Genomic DNA, 23,193 nt, shown 5'->3' with positions numbered 1-23,193 from the left:
TAAGGTACTCCATACCAAAACACTCGAACAATTCTGTCTTGGCATTTCTTTTTCTCCACTAATTCTATATGATATGATAACAAGTTTGCATAAATATGGTTTTCTCTACAGTCGTTGTTAACTCCATACATGACCCAAAAGTGGGTACAATTTTTGATCCAGAGTCATTGATATGCTCTTGGCAATGTGTTGAGCAGATACATGAGGACAAAGAATTAATTAGAACTCGAACCTATAATTGGTTTCACGAAGAGCAACATACTTTGAGTACCATTTATCAGATTCTTCTTAGGTATGTAGAATGTGAAAACTATACCTCAGCTACTTGCCCTTCTTCCCCCCCTCCAAGATTAGTACTGTACGTTATCCACAGAAATATTCTAGTGCTGTATTCAGTAAGATACGTGCATATGTTTGGGCATGAAATTTTAATAAAATATCCATAAGAGTGGACATGATAAGCATCTCTGACCATTGTTTACCAGGGGAAAATGATGGAATATGGCATCTGATATTCTTACTTCAATGATTTGCTGCAATTTTGTCACAGGTACATCATTTGAGCAAATGATTTCCTTTCAATTTAGGGATGGGTACATAATTTTATGTTAGAGAGACAAACTTATAAAATTTTAGAAGGATGAATTTATAAATTTTTAAGGAACGAAAATATTATTAATAGAAAATCAAAGAAAATACATAAATTATATGAGAATTTGAAATTTTTAGGGTTGGTTGTCCCGTTAAGGCGTCAACCCCTCTCGATCCATTCCAGCTTCAATTAATTAATAATATCATTCAATGGCTGTATACATCATAGTCCATTGGTAATGGATGATATTCTCAGAATGTAATAAAGTGATGTACGAAGGCAAGTTGCCAAAGTATACACGCTTCTCTTTTGCTAATGATAATTGGTTTTGATTTGAATTCAAAGCCCCTAATTATATACTAGGACTTCTTAGGATTAAAGTGGCCATTGAACTAACTCATGCATGAAAAAAAAGTGAAATCGACCGTGTTTGTCAGAAGAAATTCCTCATACACCGTTTGGTTATTTTGCCATGTACGATGCACCGATCATTGAATAAATGGACCCATTAATCATTGAATAAAAGGAAAAACAAAGAGTATTCAAAATTATTTTAGTCCAATCTATCCGATTGATATGGTAATGTAATTAGTATTGAGTTTAGAAAAAATACTTTAGAAAAATACTACATATTTTATATTTCCAATGTAGCAAACATGGGGTGGTGGCGCAGTTGGCTAGCGCGTAGGTCTCATAGCGTAAGAGTGATCCTGAGGTCGAGAGTTCGAGACCAACCACTTTTGATATTTCTCAAGTGTCGTGGAAACAAATGTAAAAATTGGCCTGAAGAATAATTAAAAGATTTAAGAGTAGAGCTTTGGAACTATCTTTTCCAATTGCTGAAAATGGATAAAATCATGGATCTTGATCAAGTTTGTTACCTTGGAGAAACGATTGGTTTGGTATATGGGAATAACATATTGTTGGGATCCTTCAATTTCATAGATTGGTGTCTTATGGGCTAGAGGACATTGGAACATGTTTTTTCTCTGCGATCGATTAGCAGATTTTGATCACTTAAGAGTTTTCTCAAAGCAATCTCCGAAGGCAAGTCTCGACTCTTTTCGTCCATGGAGGAATTCTAGTAAGGTAACATATTCCTGACTTGATAGGGCATGCATGCATATCATGTTATCATGTATGTACATAGGTTGAGATTGTGATGAAGTTCAGCGATGCCCTTTTATGGCTCTTAAGAACCGTAATCTCATTTTAGTGCATCCATTTCGAATAATAAATCCACATCTCGTAGGTCGTGTTGGAGATATGTTATAAGAAACTCTATTATTGGTCGTAATGGTGTTGGATAGTTGGGACTTTATTGCTTGCAACTGCATCATGCATATGACATGACATTTATACTTGATTTTTTGTATTACTCTGTCTAAATTCTTGTACACGATTCACGTGATTTAATGACTTGATTACACTATTTCCATTACCAATAAGCACTCTTTGGAGACCCCATCAATAAAACAATTATAGTTATCTTGGCATAACATGAACATCTGGAATGGACTGTATCGTGTTCCATTTCACCTATACTTGGTGTAGCATCTATGCCCCATTCAATATATCATCTTCATCATCATCATAGGCCACACTTGTTTTTGGGATACTAATATTTGAACGCCGGCAGATAATGCACAACTCTGCTGTAGAACAATAAATGGAACATAGCTTCTTTATTCCCACTTTCATTGCATAAGCATAAAATAAATGGTACTCCCAGCGTTCCCATTACCAACATGATACAAACAAGACTCCATTCTTCATTTTCGAAAACAAAACTAAGGCTATTTCGAATATGTGCCAGATGACTGAAGAATAATGCTTAGCAATAGCATTGCTGACAAACACAAACATGAGCCAAGCTATCAACATATGTAACTAAACATCCCAAAGCAAAGCATATACATTTGCAAGTAAAACGTTGGGACAAATCATTCATCAGATATCCATAAATGCCAAGTAGAAATTAGAAAACGGCAAGTGATCAAATATGACCATGAAAATGTGGGTTTCAATCAATGAATATTGCACAAACTGAACCAACAAAACAGGCATTGTATCCTCTGAACATCATGAAAGACATCACATTTATGGAATAACACTGCAAATCAGAACACAAATGAGAGAAAGTTTAGCGCTTCCCACTGTTTGGATTCGATTTGGTGCAAAGAACCTTCCGGCCCTTAGCACGTCTGCGTTTCAGAATAGCTCTCCCGCTGGTTGTTCTCATTCTTTCTACGGAACCCATGGGTTCGAGCCAAAGATTTCCGAGACCTGTTCCTCTTGGTTTGACAAAGAGCAGCCTTTCCGGCCCTAACCACCAAGCCTCGCCTTTCTCATTCTTCACCCCATTGTTTGAACCAAAATCAGTCCCCAAAGATAACCCTGCCAACAAAATTCGAAATCAATAAATAACCCAGTTAAAGAAATCAGTAAAGAAACAGAATGGGAATTTTGTTTACCTGAAAAGGAAGAAGGGAAAGAGAGAGATGAAGAGGAAGAAGGGAGAAAGGAGCAGTGAAGAAGGGAAGAGCGAGCTTTGGGGCTGATTGCTGCACTGGGAGAGATGGAGATGTTCTTCTTGAGCCTTTGAGAGAGTAAGGGAAGCTGAAACGATTTGAGTTCTTATGGAATTAGTAGTGAGATGTGAGTGGATGTTATTAGAGACATTGAAGCCATTGTTCTCTGATTTTCAAATTTTCTTATCCGGATATCTTCTAGAGCTACACTGTCACTGCTTCAAATGGCTTCTGATAGAGATGAAACGTGATGATGGGTCGGGTAGAGAGATTGAAGTGAACTTGTAGCTCAGCCCAATCTCAGGTTAACTGAACTTGTCATACGTATTTTTCATTTATTTTATCTTATTTTTAAATATAATAACTACCATTATTACTTATAATCAAACATAAAATTACTAGATTTATTAATCCATTTATCAATTTATTTTTTATTTTATTCAATTTTTAATAAATATATATTTTTATATAAAATACTTTTTTCATTCGCATAACAAAACTTATATTTAAGAGATTAAAATTTAAGCAAAACACATTACATGTTATTAATTATATAATTATATTTTAAAATAAAAATAAAATCATTATTATTATTTAATTATATTTTCATTTATAACTAGCAAAAAAACATCGTTTATATAACCAATTAATATTGTAAATAAAACTATAAATTTAGAGTAAAATCTTATCATACCAGTAAAAAAATAAAATCCCTCAATATTTTCTATTCTTTGGAAGTATGTTCTTAAAAATTGTCATGCTTCGTCAACAAAAATTTAACCATCAGTAACAATATAAAAAAGGTTTATTTTTTAAAAATTGAAACATTATAATTTAAATTGCGAAAAAAAATCTAAAAGTGCAATTCAAAAATTGACGAAAGCTTTTTTTTCATCATGCCAAAAATATATATTTTGTTCTAATTATGATTTTAGTTAGAGATGAGCATGGGTTGGGTCGGATTTTCGTCAATCTGCTGACCCAAAAAAATATACCCTCAACCCAACCTAAATCAGATCCAATTTTTGAGATAAAAACCCGACCCTAACATGAAATAATATATTTATTAAAATATTATCAATAAAAATAAGGATTTAATTGAAAAAATAATATATAGAGACATTATTGAAATTATCCCTAAATATAAAGGTAGAATTATATATTTTCTCGGATCAAGTAAGATTTTTCACCCTAAACCCATACCGACCCGATCCAAACACAACCTCTAAAAAAATTGATCCGAGCCGAACCCGATTTTTTTAAATCCAACCCCCAATCGGGTCAAAAACCCATCGATCCAGGTCCCATGCCCATCCCTAATTTTTGTGCCTTGGATTTTTATAATACTGTTGATAAGTCCAAAATGATAATACTATTTGTTGTTGAAGTGATAACGATAAAATTAACGAGATTAATTTAAATGGTAAGCATTTTATTGTTTAAGCATGTCTCAAATTCGAGGTCTTATGTATACAGAAAATCCCCGTCAGGTGACTCACCCATGACCCACAAAGTTAAGTGTGCAACATGGTCGGTCCGTATTAGTCAGGAAAAAACATAGAGAACCGGGAGGACAAAAAAAAGTTATAACAGTAAAAATAATATTTGCTTGAGAAAGCAGCCACATCTCCAGCAAAAGGAAGGTATAACAAACATACAAATCAAAATGTCCTATAAAGAGCAGTTGATCAAGACCAACATGTGAAGAAAATTGCATACCCTACAGCTTATTAATAGCCCTTCAGAGATAAATGGTACAATTCTCGGCTATGAATTAACAACAGTCGATTTTGCATCATGAGCGAGCATAAGAAAGTGAAGACTGGAAGCTGACCTTAAAGAAACTTTCAAGATCGCAATGGGAAAATACTAGTAGCCAACATAAACTGCAGCATTGACTATGTAACAATCATCATTCTTATCTCCCATTTCTTCTACAACCACACCGCTTGAGCATAGTAGTCCTCCATCCACCACTTCAACGTTCAAGATTTTTCCACTGCATTCAACGAATCAATGGTTTATTTACATGGACGTTCTCATTTTGTCCCCAACGGTTTCGAAATGTAAATGTTCAAACTCAATAACACTGACTAATGCAACAAGTACCAGAATTGACAAAGAGAATTAGGCATGACAAATAGAATAAATGCATATGAACAAAATTGATCTGAGATATGTGATGAAGGAATAAGATCCATTGAAGAAAGCCATACTCAAACACACGGTAGTAGCTAGAAGATGAGAGAAGGCATAAGTCAATTCAGTCACTGAACTCACTGGACTACAAGGGCTGTAAGCTACTTGATACTTGCAAAAATATTGTTCACAATTTCGTGAGAATATATTGCAACAGATATCTTCGTACATTAACAACTAGAGATACTCTATATGATAAAAAGCTAGTAATCAACTAAAAATGATGTTACAAGGAATCTAAAAACTGAGGCACCAAGTTCCAGGGTGTGGATACTCACTAAGGAAACACAGACTTCACCCTCTCAATATCCAATGACTGCTGAAGGGAATGAGGAACTCCTAACTTGATCAGTAATTCATTTGCTCAAACGAGACCCCCGGAATGGATCCTGCACGAATTTCATCTAATTTAATCTAACGGAACACCAACTTTATAAGAGAGTTTTTTTTAATAGTCTAGGGTGATTACAAGATAATATCTGTTCAGAATTTTTCTTAGCCTATTGAAATGACAATGCACACACCCTGCAAATGCAAATGCAAATGCAAATGCAAATGCAAATGCAAAAGCAAATGCAAAAGCAAATGCAAATGCAAAAGCAACGGCTCGAATTCAGGTCTTTTAGGAGAACAATATTCCCTTTTCTCATTAGGCCGTTCAATGAATTCTATAAGAGAAATTCTTAAATATAGCGCGATGCCCAGAACATGTATATCATAAAAATAATCATTGAGAGGAACCATATCAATAGGCTGAATTTAAGTACGTATTTGTTTCGGAATTTTTTGGTCCCATGTGCTTAATGAACACTAAAGAGAAACGAAATAAAATCTAAAATCTTTCAATCTTACTGCAAAAAAGCTGTAAAGCCAATCCATAAATACAGCAAACATATATACCTCTCCTAAATGCCGGAATTGAATTGGAAGAAATAGCATCCCTGCATGCCCTCATTGCTGCTGATGTAACATCTTGCCTGATTCAATAAAATAATTCAAAACCAACAAAGCAAACATTTTTTTATCGGATTAAACCAAAGAAGCAAAACAAAATGGGTGTTTTAAATAATAAAAAAGGGAAGCCAGACGATGGAAGAAGACGAACCCATGTTGATCGTAACCAACACCCATCTCCACAAAAGGAGTTCATTGGTGGGGTTGAGGTGTTGCCGGCGGTGCTTGTGCCTACACTTTGACCTGCTTCCATGGTTGTCGTGGCTCTAATTGGGCGTTGAAATCTAGGAATACGAGGAAGGCCGATGATAGAGGAGAAAAGAGGAGGCTTCAACGGAAGTGAACCGTATGTTTTCCGAGTGGAGAGAGTTTCAGTAGAAGTAAACGAGAACAACTTCGAAACCGAGCAGAAACAGATACTCATCTCCTCTTAAGGCTCTGCCCCAACAAAGACAGCGAATTCTAGAAAATTTCAGCAAAATTTCCAAGTCCAATCTACTTTTTTTCCCTTTAGAGTAAACTACACAATTGTCACCAAACTTTTAAATAATTATTTAATCACTTAGTTTTAAAACTTACAATACAATAATTAAATTTCTAGAGCGCTTATATTATGGTCGTTGTCGTCAGCTGTCGGGAAAAAAAAACTGATGCCGCATGTTATCTTATTTCTCTCCTCTTTTTTATTCTTTCACCACCTCACCATCCTCCAATTTAATCCACGACGAATTTCATGAGTTAATTTTCACCATAACCTGTTTGAGCTGCAAAAGACTCATTATGGGGTTGCTGCATGTAGATCCAAAAGAAAATTATGAACATCACTAAAATTGAATTATATGATCCAAGTACTGTACATTACATTTCAATAGAAGTTTCATGTTTATTCTCTCTTCTTTGTTCATTTGCTCCTACACAGCCACCTTCTCTTCTGTTGTTCACCATTCAACTTTCGTCCGGCAGCTATGCCGTCTTATTCACATGGTATCATTCACCAACAATTCTGAAGTTTTTTCTTCCGCTCCTCTCCGATTCATTGCTTCTGCTATCGTTCTCTTATTGATCGTCACCAACATTGTTTGCTCTTTTTTCTTTCTAATTACTACTTCGCTCTGCTGTCTCATTTATCAGTCCGACAAGCGATGATTGTGTCCTTCACCGATGTCCGCTGCTATCTTTCCTCTTTTTCATGCACTACCACAATCTGTTCGCCTATAATGTTGGTTATTTGTTCACAACGGACTCAATCCTCTGGTCTTTGTGTTTCAAAATTCAATGCCATCAGAGGTTGATTTAGTTGCGCTGATTGAAATTCATGAACTACTACTATTGACAATGTTCTAATCTTGGCCTATGTTCCACTAATATGTATGTTGGATCTGACATGGTTGACCATTTTTTTCCTATTTTGGCTGTTGAGTGTTACATTGTTCATATCAATATGTAGTTAATTATTAAATCTACTTGGTAGCAGAAGTTTATTGAGGAAATGTTTACAATTTGAGCTGGTTGGATTGTTCATTCTTTCATTAGACTACGAGTATGTGTTGATTGCAATGCGTTAATGGGATTATGTGTTGAGTGTTGAAGTTTTGTTAGTATTTGTTGGATTGAATCTCTACTTCTGGTTTGATATGGATCTATTGGTTCAATATACTTTAGTGAAGTTTTATGCTTCATATTGTTGATTTGGTTTTGAGTTGGTCAGTTCATTGGTAATGTTTCATCATCTGATTATTTCTTCTACACGGTATAATATGAAACTTGCATGCTTCACAACCATGTTTGCGTAAATTAAAATTATTTGGAGAGAGTATAGAGTTTAAGAGTCTTGCCCTTCTTAACCCAACAAAATAGGAGTAAGCGGTTTGGGTAGTTAATGGGCTACCTCTTGGTTATAATTAGTAGGATATTGGGTCTAGATTTGATAATCCATTTTGGGTAGTTATTGAATTGTTTTTTCCGCTCAAGGTAAACATATATTCATTAATCATAAATAGTATCAGAAAGGACAACGTTACTTAAACAACCAAGATAGTTAAAGTATAAAAAGTGGTTGTTGTAGAAGCAAAGTGAGCAACGGCATGCGGCGTTCCATTGGCTATTTGTGACTATAAGGTAGTATTTGTTTATAAGTTTTCTTAATAACGGACAATACATACCTAGCAAACGCAGTTACTCGAACCTGAGACATCAAAAAAGAACAACACTCTTTTTAATTACTGAAACCGTTTAATAAATTAACACTCCTCTACTTTTTAAACTAAAATCTTTAAACACATACAACCCCATTCACCGTACACACTAACCACCGGCCATTCATCAACTCTAACCATCATACCGCCTTTCTCACACAAAATCCTACAATTATGGCTGGATAATGGGAGATTGGCTGCAGGTGGAACTGCACCTTTTAAAGAAGAATCATGAATATCTCCAACTAACTCAAAAACAATGGCCCCATTAATCATTCACCCTCCAGAAGAATTTATGTTTAGATTGATCTTTAAGTTTCAATTATAGCCAGTAACGAGAAGAATTTATGTTTAGATTGATTTTTAAGATTCTATTATAGCTTTAAAATCCCCCAACCCACAGTATTATAATCACTTTCACATGCTAAAAACACAAAGTTAAAAGAATATGTTGCTACACTAAATCTTTCTAAGTTTCCTTGAAAAAGCAAAGTTGTTGGCAGCACTTAATATCAAAGGTCCCCCTTCCTTGCGTTATCATCGGCAAAGGAGTTTGATCATAAACTCTAATTTTCGAAATGTCTAGGCAACCAGGCTATGTCCAGTAATCCACCATATAGACTTTATGAAGAATTGACGGAAAAATGAGTTACGGTGATATTCCACAATTCGTATCTTTTGATTTAAACGAATAAGAAAAAAGAGTTGGAAGAGATAATGAATAGAGCATGAGTTTGGAGCTCTCTTCTCTCAGTTTGTTTACGTGGAAGTTTTGGCATCAGGTAGTAGTAGGATGATTGGGTAAGTCTTAGTCCTAGAATTGATTGTTGTTGATGAGTTGACAAAGATAGATCCAACTTTAGATAGGAAACTAATAATGGGATTGACAGCGATCATGTCGAGACTATAGTACGACGAAGGACATAAAACTTCGATGATTGTTGTTGATGAGTTGACAAAGATAGATCCAACTATTAGATAGTCAAACTAATAATGGGATTGACAGCGATCATGTCGAGAGACTATAGTACGACGAAAGACATAAAACTTCGAAGGTTTTAAAAAACTCTGAATAATTCAAAGTTCGATAGACGAATGGCAACGAGGTATTGCTTGCGGAACATATGCATAAAAGTTCTTTTAATGGTGACATTCTCGCAACAATTATGCCCTTTGAATAACTTGTTTGTGATAAATATAGCAGCCGGCATTGTATTCGCAAACATCATTGTTTTTTCCCCCCCTCCTTACAGCGAAAACTAGGATGGGGTTTCGGGATTCTGAAGCTGAGTATGCTATCAGAGATCAATTTTTAGCTAGATGTAGAACTGCAGATATATTTCTGTTGCTGGTTTTGGTATTGAACATGGCACGATCTGGCTTTGTCTCTCAGCTTGGAAAGCCTTCATCGTTTCGACATCGAATCCTCCGGCGAACTGACACAAGTAAACAGATTCGTAAGCCAAAAACAGGAAATCAGGAGCCCTTTTGTTTCAAATTGTAGAAATCAATGAGTTTTATGATTAACCTGATGTACACGGAATGCAAATCTAACACCTTGAACATCAGCTCCTTTTTTCGGGTCCACCCCCAACAGCTTCCAGCTCTGCAGACACTCGTCTCATGTACTTCATCGCTGTTTCACCGACGCTAGCTTGATCTGCAACAATTTATTTATGACATATTAATGAGTTACCAATACCAAATGCAATACATCATGTAGAAAACGCTCGTTTTCCAGTCCGGATATCGGTAAAGAAAGTATATCGGTCCGGGTCCGACACTTACACTCGATTTCAGTTTTATTCTTTTTCCCATGAATTCCACATAGAAGAAACAAGGAAATGTGTTTTGGTTCACGTGTAGGCATGCACGCTTCCGCATTGAACATATTAAATTACCTGACACACAATTCCAGTTCAAGCATCCAATCCATAGGGATATGGGATCCTTGAATCTGTTTGCAGCGGATTCTCTCATCGGGACAGGTTGTAAACCCATGCTCTAGCCTGCACCCCATTAACAACCAAATGAGAACAAATTGTTAAGAAATAAAAGGGATAGTACATTTAAGGTCATTAATTATTAGTTTAGTAATACACAAGTCACATTTTAAAGAGTTACAATTTAGTCACTGAATTAAAGCAGGAGTTTAAAAAGAAACTACATACTTTTCGAGTAGAGTCTGCATTTTCTTGAGAGCCGGAGTGCAAGGTTGCTGGGGATCATCACGAAACGATGACGCCTCGGATTCTAGTTTCTTGAGATCACAATACCCAAACGCCAGCCTCCCGCAACGCATCGGCCTTCTGCTCCGGCCAGTCAAATGTTTTAGCACCGCCCTTTCATCCACCAAAATCAATAACAAACAAACACTAATAATAATAAAAATTATCAATTTAATCTTCGGTATAAATATATGCCCGAAATGAATATACTCATCAAATATTTAAAATATTAATAATAATGTGAATTTAATATAATTCGATCGACATATAATTTATTAAATAATAAAAATGGTATGGATAATGTGACATAAATGTACCAAGTAGGAGAGCTCATCGTCCAGCCATTTAACAAAAGGAACAACGTCTTCAATATCTGTAAATGCAGCATTCTCAACTTCTTTTATCAAAAACCTTATGAATTCTCCTTGTGTTTCCACATCTGTCTTTATCTGTTACCAGAAAATTATAATTATACTAAAAAGAGAAATCAATTTAAAATGTGCTAAGGACAATGGGGGCAAATATGTACGTTACTCTTGAAATTCAAAATCGAAATTCAACAATATTACTTTTTTTTATTGTATTTTTAATATCCCGCATAGGATGTAATGCTGTCTTATCTTAAACATGTAAACCAAAACGAAACTATGAGAACCATGCTGTCGGTGGCATTATCGTAAATAAAATGACTAGAAACTCACCGCGAGCAAGTAAGCCGACCGATTCTCGATCTCCCCGATCATATCCCTTGAATTAGAGGTTGTCGGTAAAGCCTCCGGCACGCTACAACCACCTGCCTCTCTTTTTGAGTCCCTACGCATAAGGGTGATAGAACTCCACAACCTCCGGAACTCTCCTCACCTTAGTCGCTATTGTTCTCGTCCCCTTCGCAGGCGGCGGTGGAGGTGGCGGTGCCATAGCCTTCATAGGAGGTGGCGGCGGGGGAGGAGGTGCAACTTGCTTGACTGCTGCCACTTGTGCCGGATGAGGCGGTGGAGGTGGAGGTGGTGGTGGAGAAGCTTGCTTCTCCGTGGAATCAGAGCTACATGGTGACGAGGATGACGACGACGAAGGTCTCGGAGGTGGTTTTGGAACTCTAGGAACACGAGATCTGATATTAACACTGGTCGACTCAACGAGTTCGTCCGAGTTACTCCTCGAGTGTCTGAGTTTCTCCGTTTCAAGTTCTTCTCTTTTGAACTCCAAGCTCTCAAGTTTCTCATTATTCACAGCACTGAAAACAATGGAGTTGGCACATTTATTGTGATTACTATTTCTCTTCAAATTCTTAATCAGATTTGATTTCGCACTAATTTCCCCTAACCCTGAAACTGCTGCGAAGACGAAATCAATTCGTCGCTCTCCGCCTTACTATTACGTTCAGAGCAAAACGTGGCCGTTTTCTTCAGCTCCAGTATCTGTTCCTCCATTTCCCTCACTTTCTTCTCCCTCTCCCCCCTTTCTTCTTCAACCTTTCCCTTCATCCTCCACCTCTGTTTTCAACTCTGGTTTCTGTTTCTCAACTCTCCACCTCTTCCAAAGCTCGCTCCAGCTCAGCGTTTTTAAAGACGATCTCGTTTTCCAGGACGGGAACAATGGCCACGGACTCTTTCAAAAGCTTGTGCTCTAGAAGCTCTGTTTTGAGCCTGGACTCTCGTTCCCTTAACTCTTCGACCAACAGGAGGAGGTCGGTGATATCAGGTGGACGAGGTTGGACTTGGGCTGAGGATCGAGGGAAGTAAACGCCGAATGAACGTGAGAAACCTGGCTTGTGGAAGTGTTGGTTTTGTGTTAGCTGAGCTTGGAGATGAGAATGGTTGTTTTGATGGAGCTTCATGCTTTGGGGTTGAAGATGATTTTTGCAAACCCATTGCTAATCTGAGCTTACCAGCCACCATTGTCTTACAGTTTTTGTATGATTTGGGGTTGGATACTTTAATTTGTGATGTGTAAAAAGGGAAGGATACCAGAATAACGTCCTTGCCTGGTTGGCTTTTGAGAGTGAAGCGTTAAACTTGGGAATTTGTGAAGTTTGGAAAACAGGGGATGAAAGAAAAAGGGACGTTGAGATAACAAGAGAGGGAAACAACTCCAAATTAAAGAACAAGAGTTAGAAAGGTACAAAATATGGAGGAACGGTCATCTTTGCTGGATCTAGTTTGAAAAAGGGAAAAGACAACAACAAAAATAAACTAAATGCATTTCTAAACAGAATTATTCAAATATCATTTTATATTTAATATAATAAAATTAACTGACTTTATTCTCATATGTAATGAGGTAAGAGAGAGGTAGGGTAGTAGCTTGGCCCCCAACGCTAGATTGAGAGTAACTTTCGTGAAAGACCTCCAGTATGAATTTCCCATCGTGGGACTCGTCCCACCTCAAAATTAAGAACCTTGTGCTCTACCAACTGAGCTGGACAGGCAATTCTTTATATTTAATATGTTTTGATTAATATATATATATTGAATATGAATAGAGGTTGAAATTGATTCATTAGATTCTCTGTATAATGTCTTAAGTAAACTATTTAGCATGGTTTCAATCATATTTGCGGCCGCGTTTTCAGTTATTTCGAATTTATATTGATTGCGGCCGTCACGGACGCTATTGCGGTCGTTTGTGGGTAACTCGGACGGCGACGAAATCGCTATATCACAGCTGAAATCGCGATCGCATGCCGTTTTTTGAAATCCTGTTATTTAGACGTTTAAAAAAAGTGTCGCATGCAATAAGAAATCAGTTTTAGCCTTGTAATCAACCACTTAATTAGCATCTTGTCAGATCAAGTAAAATTAACGAGTCAAGTATTATAGATGTTAGCGATGGTTCTTACCAAAGTATAGGGGCCTTGAAAGAGGTGGTGAGAGGAGTTTAATGATATTAACGTTGTTAGTTTTGAACCATAACATGTTGGAAGTTATACAATCAAGCGAGTTCTAGAACCTCATAAATTCTTCAAAGTTCAGCATAAACAACCCCAAGATTTTTTTTTTGAAAATCAATAAAATTATAAATGAATTTTTTGTGAATATAAATTAACTGAACATACATCCATTCAAATTCGTTCATTTAATAAATGAATAAACAAATTCCAATTCATATTTATTTATTTATCTTAATTAACAAACAATATACTAACGATTTACAAGTAGTTGGCCGAGTGCTCTATTAATTTACAATCCTATTAAAATAACTTGTTTTTGTCAGATTTTATTTTTTTTAATTTTAAATGTATATAGTTTTAAATTATTTTTCTAAACTTAAAACTTGGTCATAAATTTGTTTGACCCGATTTAATTCAAAAAAATTTAAATTAAATTTGAATGCTAAGATAGAAATCATTAACTCAACCAACTCGACTAAACCTAAATTTGAAGTAACGTCTAAAATTTTTATCTTAGTATCTACTAGATGAGATGACCTAGCTATAGGTTAGGTACCATAGCATATATTCATTCCCTTACCAAGTAAGGAAATTTTGTAATCATAGTCACGCTCTTGGCTGAAAACACACACGTAAAATGAACAACAATCATAATTACACATTCATGGTTATTATTCTTGTGAATAGGAAGCGGTGAAGGTAAAAACAAAACGAACGAATTTAATTAGTATGTGAAGGTAACAAAGCATCTCGAAATGAATGAGTGTGGTCCTTCTTTGAACCGCCTCGAGGGCTTGCTCTTGGTGCCCCAAAGCTCTCTGTAGATTTCACATGTAGAGGCCAACGAAGCATGAGTTAATGCAGATCCCAGCAATGGCTATGGGGGGCTCCCTCCATATCCACTGTTTTAACATGGAAATTTGTACTGAATAATGGATTAGGGTTTTGGGTCTTTCTTTTTTCTTCTTGTTGGTAGCTAGTAGTGGACCAACTTGTCACATGTTTATGAATCTATGACTGTGACACCCAATTTTCCCTTGAGAATATACGTCTATATACATGTTCAATTATATTACTAATTGCCCCACTTAAAAGAAGTGTAATTAGTTTTCCCCAATTGCAAGATTCATGTTCAGCTTATAGTAAATTTGCTTTATTTCTCTCTCTTAATATAAGTACGGTCCAATTGCTGATATGACAGAACCCATAATTTTGAGGGCCATTGTCCCTGAAATTCACAATAATGGAATTTAAATTTTTAATCGGTGAAACGAAGACAATTTTATAAGAAGAAACAGTGTTTTACATTCATTCCACACATGGAAACATAGGGTATCAGAGATATATTATATATCATGCCTTAAAGAAGTAGGAGATATTAATTTTACATCGGAAAAGAAAAGATCTTAGAATTTAAAATCATTGGCGCTACATAACCTATCATACATATTTTTTAGAAAGCGTAATGATTATATGATAAGTAATATCAGAATAATCATTTGACAGTTAAATTCTATGTCGAATGCCCAGTGAGTAGGATTATGCTGGACAACTGTGATGAAGGTGTCACGAGAATTAATGGAAGATAATGTCCACGTCTTGAAGAGGTAAGAGATCTTGCGTCAAATTTTGTTTTCTAAAATTTAAAAGTGATGACATTGCCCATTCTATCTAACATATCTTTTAGGAAAAAGATTATAATGATATTTTGATACTATATCATCTTAGAAGCTTATCCCTCGTGTTGGTTTATCTTCGGTGAAAATGTGATGGCTAAGGACTTGTAATCCCATGCTCCATTATTTATAACTCTTGGGAGTGTATTGGAGGAGACCGAGGGATGTATCTATTTTGAATGTGTGATCCACCACACAAAACTAGAGGTCGTAGATTCATTGTCCATTGGGAGTAATCTAAATGAGATAGAGTGGGCTGGCTATACAAAGAATTATTGGATCGTTTGTTAGTTTAATAAAACGATGGATTTTGGTTTATCAAGTTTAACTTGTCAACTACACTATTTCATTTGGCGATTAACCTATATTCTGAGTTCATATTAGAAATGATAATTTTGCTAAATTATATTAGTGGGGATGAACTCAAAATTTTATATTAGAGGATAACTTTTAAAATTTTAAGAGAAAATGTGCTTGTAATTAACATAATTATTTGAATAATGTGAAAATAATGATTTCTACTAAATAATTTATTATTATTTCGTAATGTATGAGTCGATTTGACCAAAAGTAAAAGTTTAAAGTTCTAAAAGAGATACAATAAAGGTTTAAGTGTTAAGATAATTAAACTAATACATTTTAAGGACTAAAAAGATTATTCTACCAATTAAATTTTTTTATGTTAGAGTCGAAAATATCAAATTATATATTTTAGTGGTAAGAAAAATATATGAGAAAATAGCTTTGTTTGCTTTTATATTTTTAACAACTTAAACTGTACTCTTCCTAAAAAACGAAAAGAAAAACAAAATAAATAGTATAAATTGTTATTTAAATGTATGGTCTAATGGATCAAGTTGTAGTGGTACAAGTTTGAATTTTTCCCTTATCTTAATTGAGTGTTGTTTGGGTTGATATGAAATATTATTTGGTAAGAATATAAATTTTTATAAATGATTTAATTTAGTAATTTTTTTTTGTAAATCTTAAATCTAATCATAATTTTACTTATAGGGGAGCAAAAAAGAGATTATATGAGAAAAAAGAATGGTCCTAGTAGATCTAGAACTTACAACCTAAGAATATGATGTTAGAAAGATGAATAACTTAACCAATCAACCAAATATATTTGTTGATAATTTAGTAATTCTTGAATATTATAATGATAATAATATCAATCAAATTAATATTCTGTTATTCCATTTAACTTTTAAAAAAAATATTATTTTAATCCTTTAATTATATATAATCCCATAATTATGCCCTATTTTATTGTTCAATTATATTAGAAATTTTGAGAAGCATGTCAAAATTTCTGAGAAAGTGAAAGTTGACATTCTAAATAGTGACGTCCTGAATATGTACCTGTGAGCGTTTATTTTGCCATCCATGAAAATCATGGATTTGTATAATTTGGAAGAGTATTCCCACTAATTTTATTTCTCTCTCTTTTTTCTTTTTTAAAAATATAATAGAAATTCGTGTAAAATGATTTAACGTTAGATTTACAAAATTACGATTACATCCTTTTATTACACCCAATTTTGGGATTAGTCTCTGTAATATAATTTGATTATTTATTTTATAATTTTATTGGTTACTCTTATTGATTAATAAAAAATAAAATCTCGAACCGAAACCAATATCTAATAAATTCAAACATAAAATCGCAATAGAGTAACAAAAAAAGGAAAGAAGAAAGACGACACTTGATGATTGGATGTGGGGAAGAAAATGTCAAATAATTTTATAACAAGACATTTAGGGTTTTCTTTTTCTTTTTCTTTTTGCTAATACAAAGCAAAAAAAAAACACTTAAAGGTTTGGAATGGAATAGCTTCTTGTTATTGAAATACTTAAAAGTTTGGCATAGTCTCTTAAATAATAAGGTTCATCATCACGAAGCTTCAACGAAAAGGGTCTCTCTGATGCTTTTTTTAGACATTAATATATCAACTAGAGATTCAAATAGTGGCCGCGATCGTTTTTCGGTCATATCTCATTTATCGCCATAGCAGACATTATTGCGGATATAACGGGTATATCAAAAGACAGTGCTACCGCTATTTCGCGGGAGCTATCACAGTCGTATACCACTATTTAAAACCCTGATATCAATCACGTCGTTTACATCTCTCCTGACTGGTCGACAAATTATCTCTCAAATACATTCTAGCATCAATCTTGTAGTATCAACAAAGGGAACGTTACGTACATGAATAATGCGAAATTTCTTTTAACAACTGCACAACCTCCAAGCTATTTGTCTCGATCATAATTTTGAAATATCCAGGCCTCGATGTATATTCTAACGCATCACGAATCACCCACAATGCAGCAATCAACATCGAGTAATTTCCAAAACTTCTGGTAAAATCAAATAGCCATTCTCCTTGAACATTCCGAAACACGTCTCACAATAGCCGCACATTTACTATACGAACAGTTCCATCAACATTTGTTTTAATCCGACTCTCCATTGGCCTCTCTCAAGTGCATGTATTTCCATCAAGAGTTTGACGGGATGATCTCCCCTTATTATCTCCTCCCACCAAGAGAATATTTTTTTACACAAAACATGAAAGATGACAATGGATGACATGTAATCCTTTTTCTCTTAATATTTTTCTAAACCAATCAATTTCCTAATCAACCAGCCATGTCGACCATTGCAATCTAACTCAACGGATATACAAGTAGTTTTAATGCGTGTACGTCATGCGTAGAAACAATAGAAAGCATGAATTTCTATTTGATGATTTGGAAAGTTATATATTTATAGGAGTATTTCCTAAAAGGTTAAATATTTATTTTAAACTTTAATCAAAAGGTTATATATAATATTTAAATTCTAAATTCTAAATCTTAAATTTAAAACTCCAAACTTTAAATAAGACAATTAGTATTCAAAAAGGTAGATTGTGTAAAAAAAATTTACTATCATATTTTTTAATTAAACAAAATAAAAAATTATTTAATTCATGAACCGTATAAATTTTAATTTACGCAAATCTAATTTTTTAATGCTAGACTCTAAACTCTAATGAATTCTTTTATTAAAAGGTGGCGAATTTAACAAAATCAACATTAATAATTTAAACTAACTAATAGTATTATGAAGATTATAAAATTAAATAAAGGCTAAATCCTAAACTTAGATGAAACCATTTGACTCATTAAATTTGATCATCTCATCAATATCACAAAATAGTTTATGTTTAGAGTAAAAATCAAGAATTCAATATGAAAATTATATAAATCTATATAATTTTAGTGTCAAATTCAAATATTTTGAACTAATTTTAAACTTTAAATATTTAAATATATAATGTGAACATAAATAATTCTAAAATTGTAACAACCCGGAAAATTTGAAAAGAAAAAAATTTTAATTAAGTAATTTGACAAAATTTGATGATTAAATTGAAAGTTTTTAAAACTTGTAGTCTGTTTTAGAGTTTAAGAAAATTTAGGGACTAAACCTTGAATTTACCTAAAAAATGCCGACAGGTTTTGGTTATAATTGCGTGAAATTGGTTTTGCGTCCCCCAACTCCTAAATTCTAAACCAATTTCCGATGTCGTCCGACCTCCGATTGTCATTTTGAAACCACCATCGCGTTCGTCATCGAGCGAGGAACAAACCCCTTAAATTAATTGAAGTGAAACGCTGCCAAACGCCGTGAAATTCAAGTCAAAGTTTCGACTTTTTTTAGCACCACCGCCGAAAAAATCCTAAATTCATCGTCGATCGTTGCTCTGTTTTCGACACCTCCCGCACCATCGTGTTCCTTGTGTCATCCTTGGTCTCTGTCGGCAGCGGCGCGTGAGGAGGTGAAGCGGTCAAAGTTTCCAATTCGTTGAAATCAAGCTCTCCACTATTCGAAATTTTGAACTGAGCTTTGTAAGTGCCTCGAAATCGCTCAAAATAATTTTTAGAAATTTTTCTGTAAATTTTATGACGTCGGAGGAGGTCCCACGCGCCGCCACTGCGCGTGGGGAAGACTCGACCATAGTTTAAAACCGGTTTGACCGGTCTGACCGGTTCTGACCCGTTGACCCGACCCATTGACCGTTGAACATTTACCGGGTGTTATTTTTGTAAATATTTTTAAAAAGGTTTTATTTTCGTAAATATTTTTAAAATGGTGTTATTTTCGTAAATATTTTTAAAATGGTGTTATTTTTGTAAATATTTTTAAAAAGATGTTGTTTTTGTAAATATTTTTAAAAGGGTGTTATTTTCGTAAATATTTCTTAAAAAAGGTGATAATTGTGTAATATAGTTGATCATATGTTGACCTCCTTTGACCAGAACTTTGACCGACATTGACCGGCCATTAAACGGCCGTTGACATTTTCTGAATATACTTATCCTGGCATTTTTTAACGTCCTGAATCCGTTTTTGGGGCCTGTTTTGTCAAATTCGAACCTGAAAGTCTTCAAATTGTCAGTCAAACCCGTTGACTTTGACTTTGACCAAGAATTCAAATTTTTGAAAAGTCATATTTTATGTTTTTCGTCGTCCTGAATCTGATTCCGAAGTCCGTTTTGCCAAATTCTGACCCGAAATCCTCGAATCGAGCTTGTGAACCCAAAAGGCTTAGTATTTTAGCATTTTTGATTATTTATTTAAGATGTGGTTATGGAATTGATTTAACAAGATTTTATGAAGGTACTCGAATTGATTTAACAAGATATTTTATGAAGGTACTCGTGTTTCACCTGAGCGAGGATCAGTTAGGTCCGGTGTTGTCCGTTCGTCAGATCAGCCCGAACCGTGCAATACGAGACTTACCCGTAGGTTTTTGTAAATTAATTTAATAAAGGTTAAGATTATTTATATTATGATTCCAATATGGATTGTTCCAATTCGTAGGATCTAGCGCTGCAGCAGGTGATCGACAGACCCAATAATAGGCTTCCCTATCTGATTTCTCATACTATTACAGGTGTGTTTCCTGACAGTGTTACATTATTATTGTTTAAAATATATATCTGAATATTGTGTATATGATATCTGATTTACCGCATATTTCTGATATGATTTCTGATTACGGTATTTTATACCGATTTTCTGAATATTGATTATTCGATATCTGAATTACTGTATACTACTGATTTGACTTCTGATTTCCATATTTCTGTATATGATTTCCAATCATGAACACTTTTATGTTTTAAAGAAGTAATCATTGTTTTCATTCAAATACATTCATGTTCATTTATGTCATTGGGGGTATTGTTGAAGGAAGTATACATGCAGGTTCCTTGGATGTGTGCTCAGGGCCTTACTGGTTGTGTAGGATGGGTGTGTGGTTCTGGGGAACCTACACAAACAGATTGTGAAAGGATGGGGGTACTGTTCATGTTTTCAAAACATATTGCATAAACAATTTTATTGTAATATTTTATTAGTATTTTTATACACTGTATGGAGTAAAATGGGCTTTTTAGCTCATTCTGTAGTTTTTATCCTTTTTCAAATAACAACATACCGTAAGCTAGAAGATTTGGCATCATGAGAGATCAACTACTTTATATTGTACGAACGTATATCTCTATATGTTTTCCAGTTGTGTTTGGTGACATGTATTTGTTATCGTTTTGGATATATCTGTATTATTAATACTTTGTTATATATTATCTAATGTATTATAAGTTATTTAAATAAAGAATCTTTGAATGAGACATGTGACTGCTTAGGTTTGGGTCTAACGTTTAAAACCGGGTCTAGGGGTTACAAATCTTAATACTAGAATTAGCCTAAAAATCAGTTCTTAAAATACAAACATTTCCTTTTATCATTCTTAATCATTTGTTGTGAGAGTTAACTGTGTGATTTATTCCTGGAAAAAGGACCATTTTCATCTTTCATTTTTCTGGGTCTAAGATCGTAAAATTAACTTGCAGAGGGTCAATAAAAGTTGGCCTTCTGGTTTCATCATCCAAATAGTAAAGTTATGGACATTACTTCATTGGGAGAGTCTAAACCAATACTCTTCAGCTTTGCAAGGCCTATAAATATCCAACTTTTCTTTGCATGAAGAGCACATCACACATCCACAGCTTCACCGATCACATAATTAAAATGTAAACCCCAGTGAGGTTTTCGAGTTGCAGAGGTGGCTTTCGAGATCAAACCTCATGCAGACCCATTCGCCATTGCTCAAAACGAACCTCTTAGCAGCAGCAACACGTCCTGGTTTCCATGGTACCTAGGGAGCTCATCCAAGTGTTCCCTAATTCTTCCATGCAAAGGTCTACGAGCCGAGCAAGCAGTCATTTCTGCGACCTTGAACTTGAAGTTGATATGAAATGGGAAAGACTAGAAGAGGGCAAGGACGAAGAGAAGGATGACGAACGTGAGCAAACACCAAAGCCGGCTCCTCGCAAGCAAGAATCAAGGTTATCAGTCATTTTGCTTGACCAAGGGCAGTTCACTGTATACAAAAGCTCTTTGTGGTCTGCTTGACGCTTAACATCATTGCCTTGGTGCTTGCTGCAACAGGACATTTTCCATATGCTAGAAATAGAGCTTCCCTTTTCTCCATTGCCAACATTCTTGCTTTGACACTCTGCAGAAGCGAGGCTTTTCTGAGACTAGTCTTTTGGCTTGCGGTCACAGTGCTGGGAAGGCCTTGGATACCTCTTCCAATCAAGACTGCAACTACATCTATCCTCCAAAATCTTGGTGGGATACACAGTAGCTGTGGGATTTCTTCCGTTGTGTGGCTCGTATATGCCTTAGTTCCTACACTCAAAGATGGAGAAAATACTTACCCTGAGATCATCGGTGTCGCGGCTGCTATTCTTTCCCTTCTCTGCCTCTCATGTTTGGCGGCATTCCCTCTGGTCCGCCATCTCCATCACAATGTCTTTGAAAGGATTCACAGATTCGCGGGATGGACTGTTCTTTGTCTACTTTGGGCCTTTATCATCCTGACAATCTCTTATGATCCACTAACCAAATCCTACTCAAAGGAACTTGGTTCAAGATTGATCAAAAACAGGAATTCTGGTTCACAATAGCCATCACAATCCTAATTATCATCCCATGGTTGACAGTAGGACGTGTTCCTGTCAAGGTCTCAGCTCCTTCAGGCCATGCATCCATTATCAAGTCCGAGGGAGGAATAAAATCCGGCCTACTAGGTAGGATCAGTCCCTCCCCGTTTTCGGAATGGCATGCTTTTGGAATCATTTCCGACGGAAAAACCGAGCACATGATGCTTTCCGGAGCAGTTGGGGATTTCACGAATTCCTTGTCTCCAACCCACCGAACCATTTGTGGGTTCGAACAGTGCACTTCGCTGGCTTGCCTTACCTGGTCAACATGTATGACAGGGTTTTGGTGGTGGCAACAGGGTCAGGGATCTGCGTGTTTTTGTCATTCCTGTTGCAGCCATGCTCGGCTAATGTGTGCGTGCTTTGGGTGGCCAAAGGCATTGAGCAAAACTACGGCAAAGAAATCAAAGAAATGGTCAGTGAACACCCTAAAGAGAAGGTGATCGTCCACGACACAGCGGTTTTAGATCGTCCAAACGTGTCGCAGATGAGTGTTGATGCAGCGAAGAGATGGGTAGCTGAAGTGGTCATTGTTACAAGCAATCCGAAGGACGCAGAGATGTTGTCAACGCTTGCAAGGCCGCTGGAATTCCAGCCTCTGGTCCCATTTGGGACTCGTAAATTTCGACAAACGATATAATTGCACCATTAATTTATGTTTTATTTTTTATATATTAATTACATAATTGATCAATTTCTTTTAAGTTTTGTATATCTTTTAATGAATTCAAAAAAATAATATTTTATCACTTTCAGTTTTATTTAATTAAGATGTGGTCATTGATAGTTGACTGTTCAAATTTATTAAGATAATATCACTCTTTTATATTCGAAGATGTTGGATTTGTTAAAGATAATCT

At 35.2% G+C, this 23,193-nt stretch overlaps 2 protein-coding genes, 1 long non-coding RNA gene and 2 pseudogenes across 3 annotated transcripts; 1 reads left to right on the top strand and 4 right to left on the bottom strand.

The window, feature by feature from the left end:
* Positions 1–2,591: 2,591 nt before the first annotated feature.
* On the bottom strand, positions 2,592–3,335 carry LOC120217447 (annotated as a pseudogene).
* Positions 3,336–4,770: 1,435 nt separating this feature from the next.
* Positions 4,771–6,779, bottom strand: LOC120217686. The gene is given in 5 exon segments (XM_039214759.1): positions 4,771–5,122; positions 5,601–5,679; positions 5,682–5,711; positions 6,223–6,299; positions 6,428–6,779. Coding segments are annotated over 5 exon segments (342 nt in total). The 5' UTR covers positions 6,454–6,779; the 3' UTR covers positions 4,771–4,992.
* A 2,935-nt stretch (positions 6,780–9,714) lies between these two features.
* On the bottom strand, positions 9,715–10,370 carry LOC120217685. The gene is made up of 2 exons (XR_005525169.1): positions 10,000–10,370; positions 9,715–9,907 (listed from the first exon to the last, which is right to left on the bottom strand). It is a non-coding gene; the product is annotated as an uncharacterized LOC120217685 (long non-coding RNA).
* Positions 10,369–12,597, bottom strand: LOC120217392 (annotated as a pseudogene).
* Positions 12,598–21,308: 8,711 nt separating this feature from the next.
* On the top strand, positions 21,309–22,954 carry LOC120217391 (adenylate-forming reductase 03009). The gene is given in 9 exon segments (XM_039214505.1): positions 21,309–21,391; positions 21,393–21,478; positions 21,481–21,717; positions 21,720–22,106; positions 22,191–22,271; positions 22,274–22,525; positions 22,528–22,665; positions 22,729–22,878; positions 22,881–22,954. Coding segments are annotated over 9 exon segments (1,488 nt in total).
* Positions 22,955–23,193: the final 239 nt, after the last annotated feature.

This window comes from Hibiscus syriacus, unplaced genomic scaffold (assembly GCF_006381635.1).
Source record: "Hibiscus syriacus cultivar Baekdansim isolate YM2019G1 unplaced genomic scaffold, ASM638163v2 tig00110187_pilon, whole genome shotgun sequence".
NCBI lineage: Eukaryota > Viridiplantae > Streptophyta > Magnoliopsida > Malvales > Malvaceae > Hibiscus > Hibiscus syriacus.
This window is presented reverse-complemented; position numbering and strand designations above follow the sequence as displayed.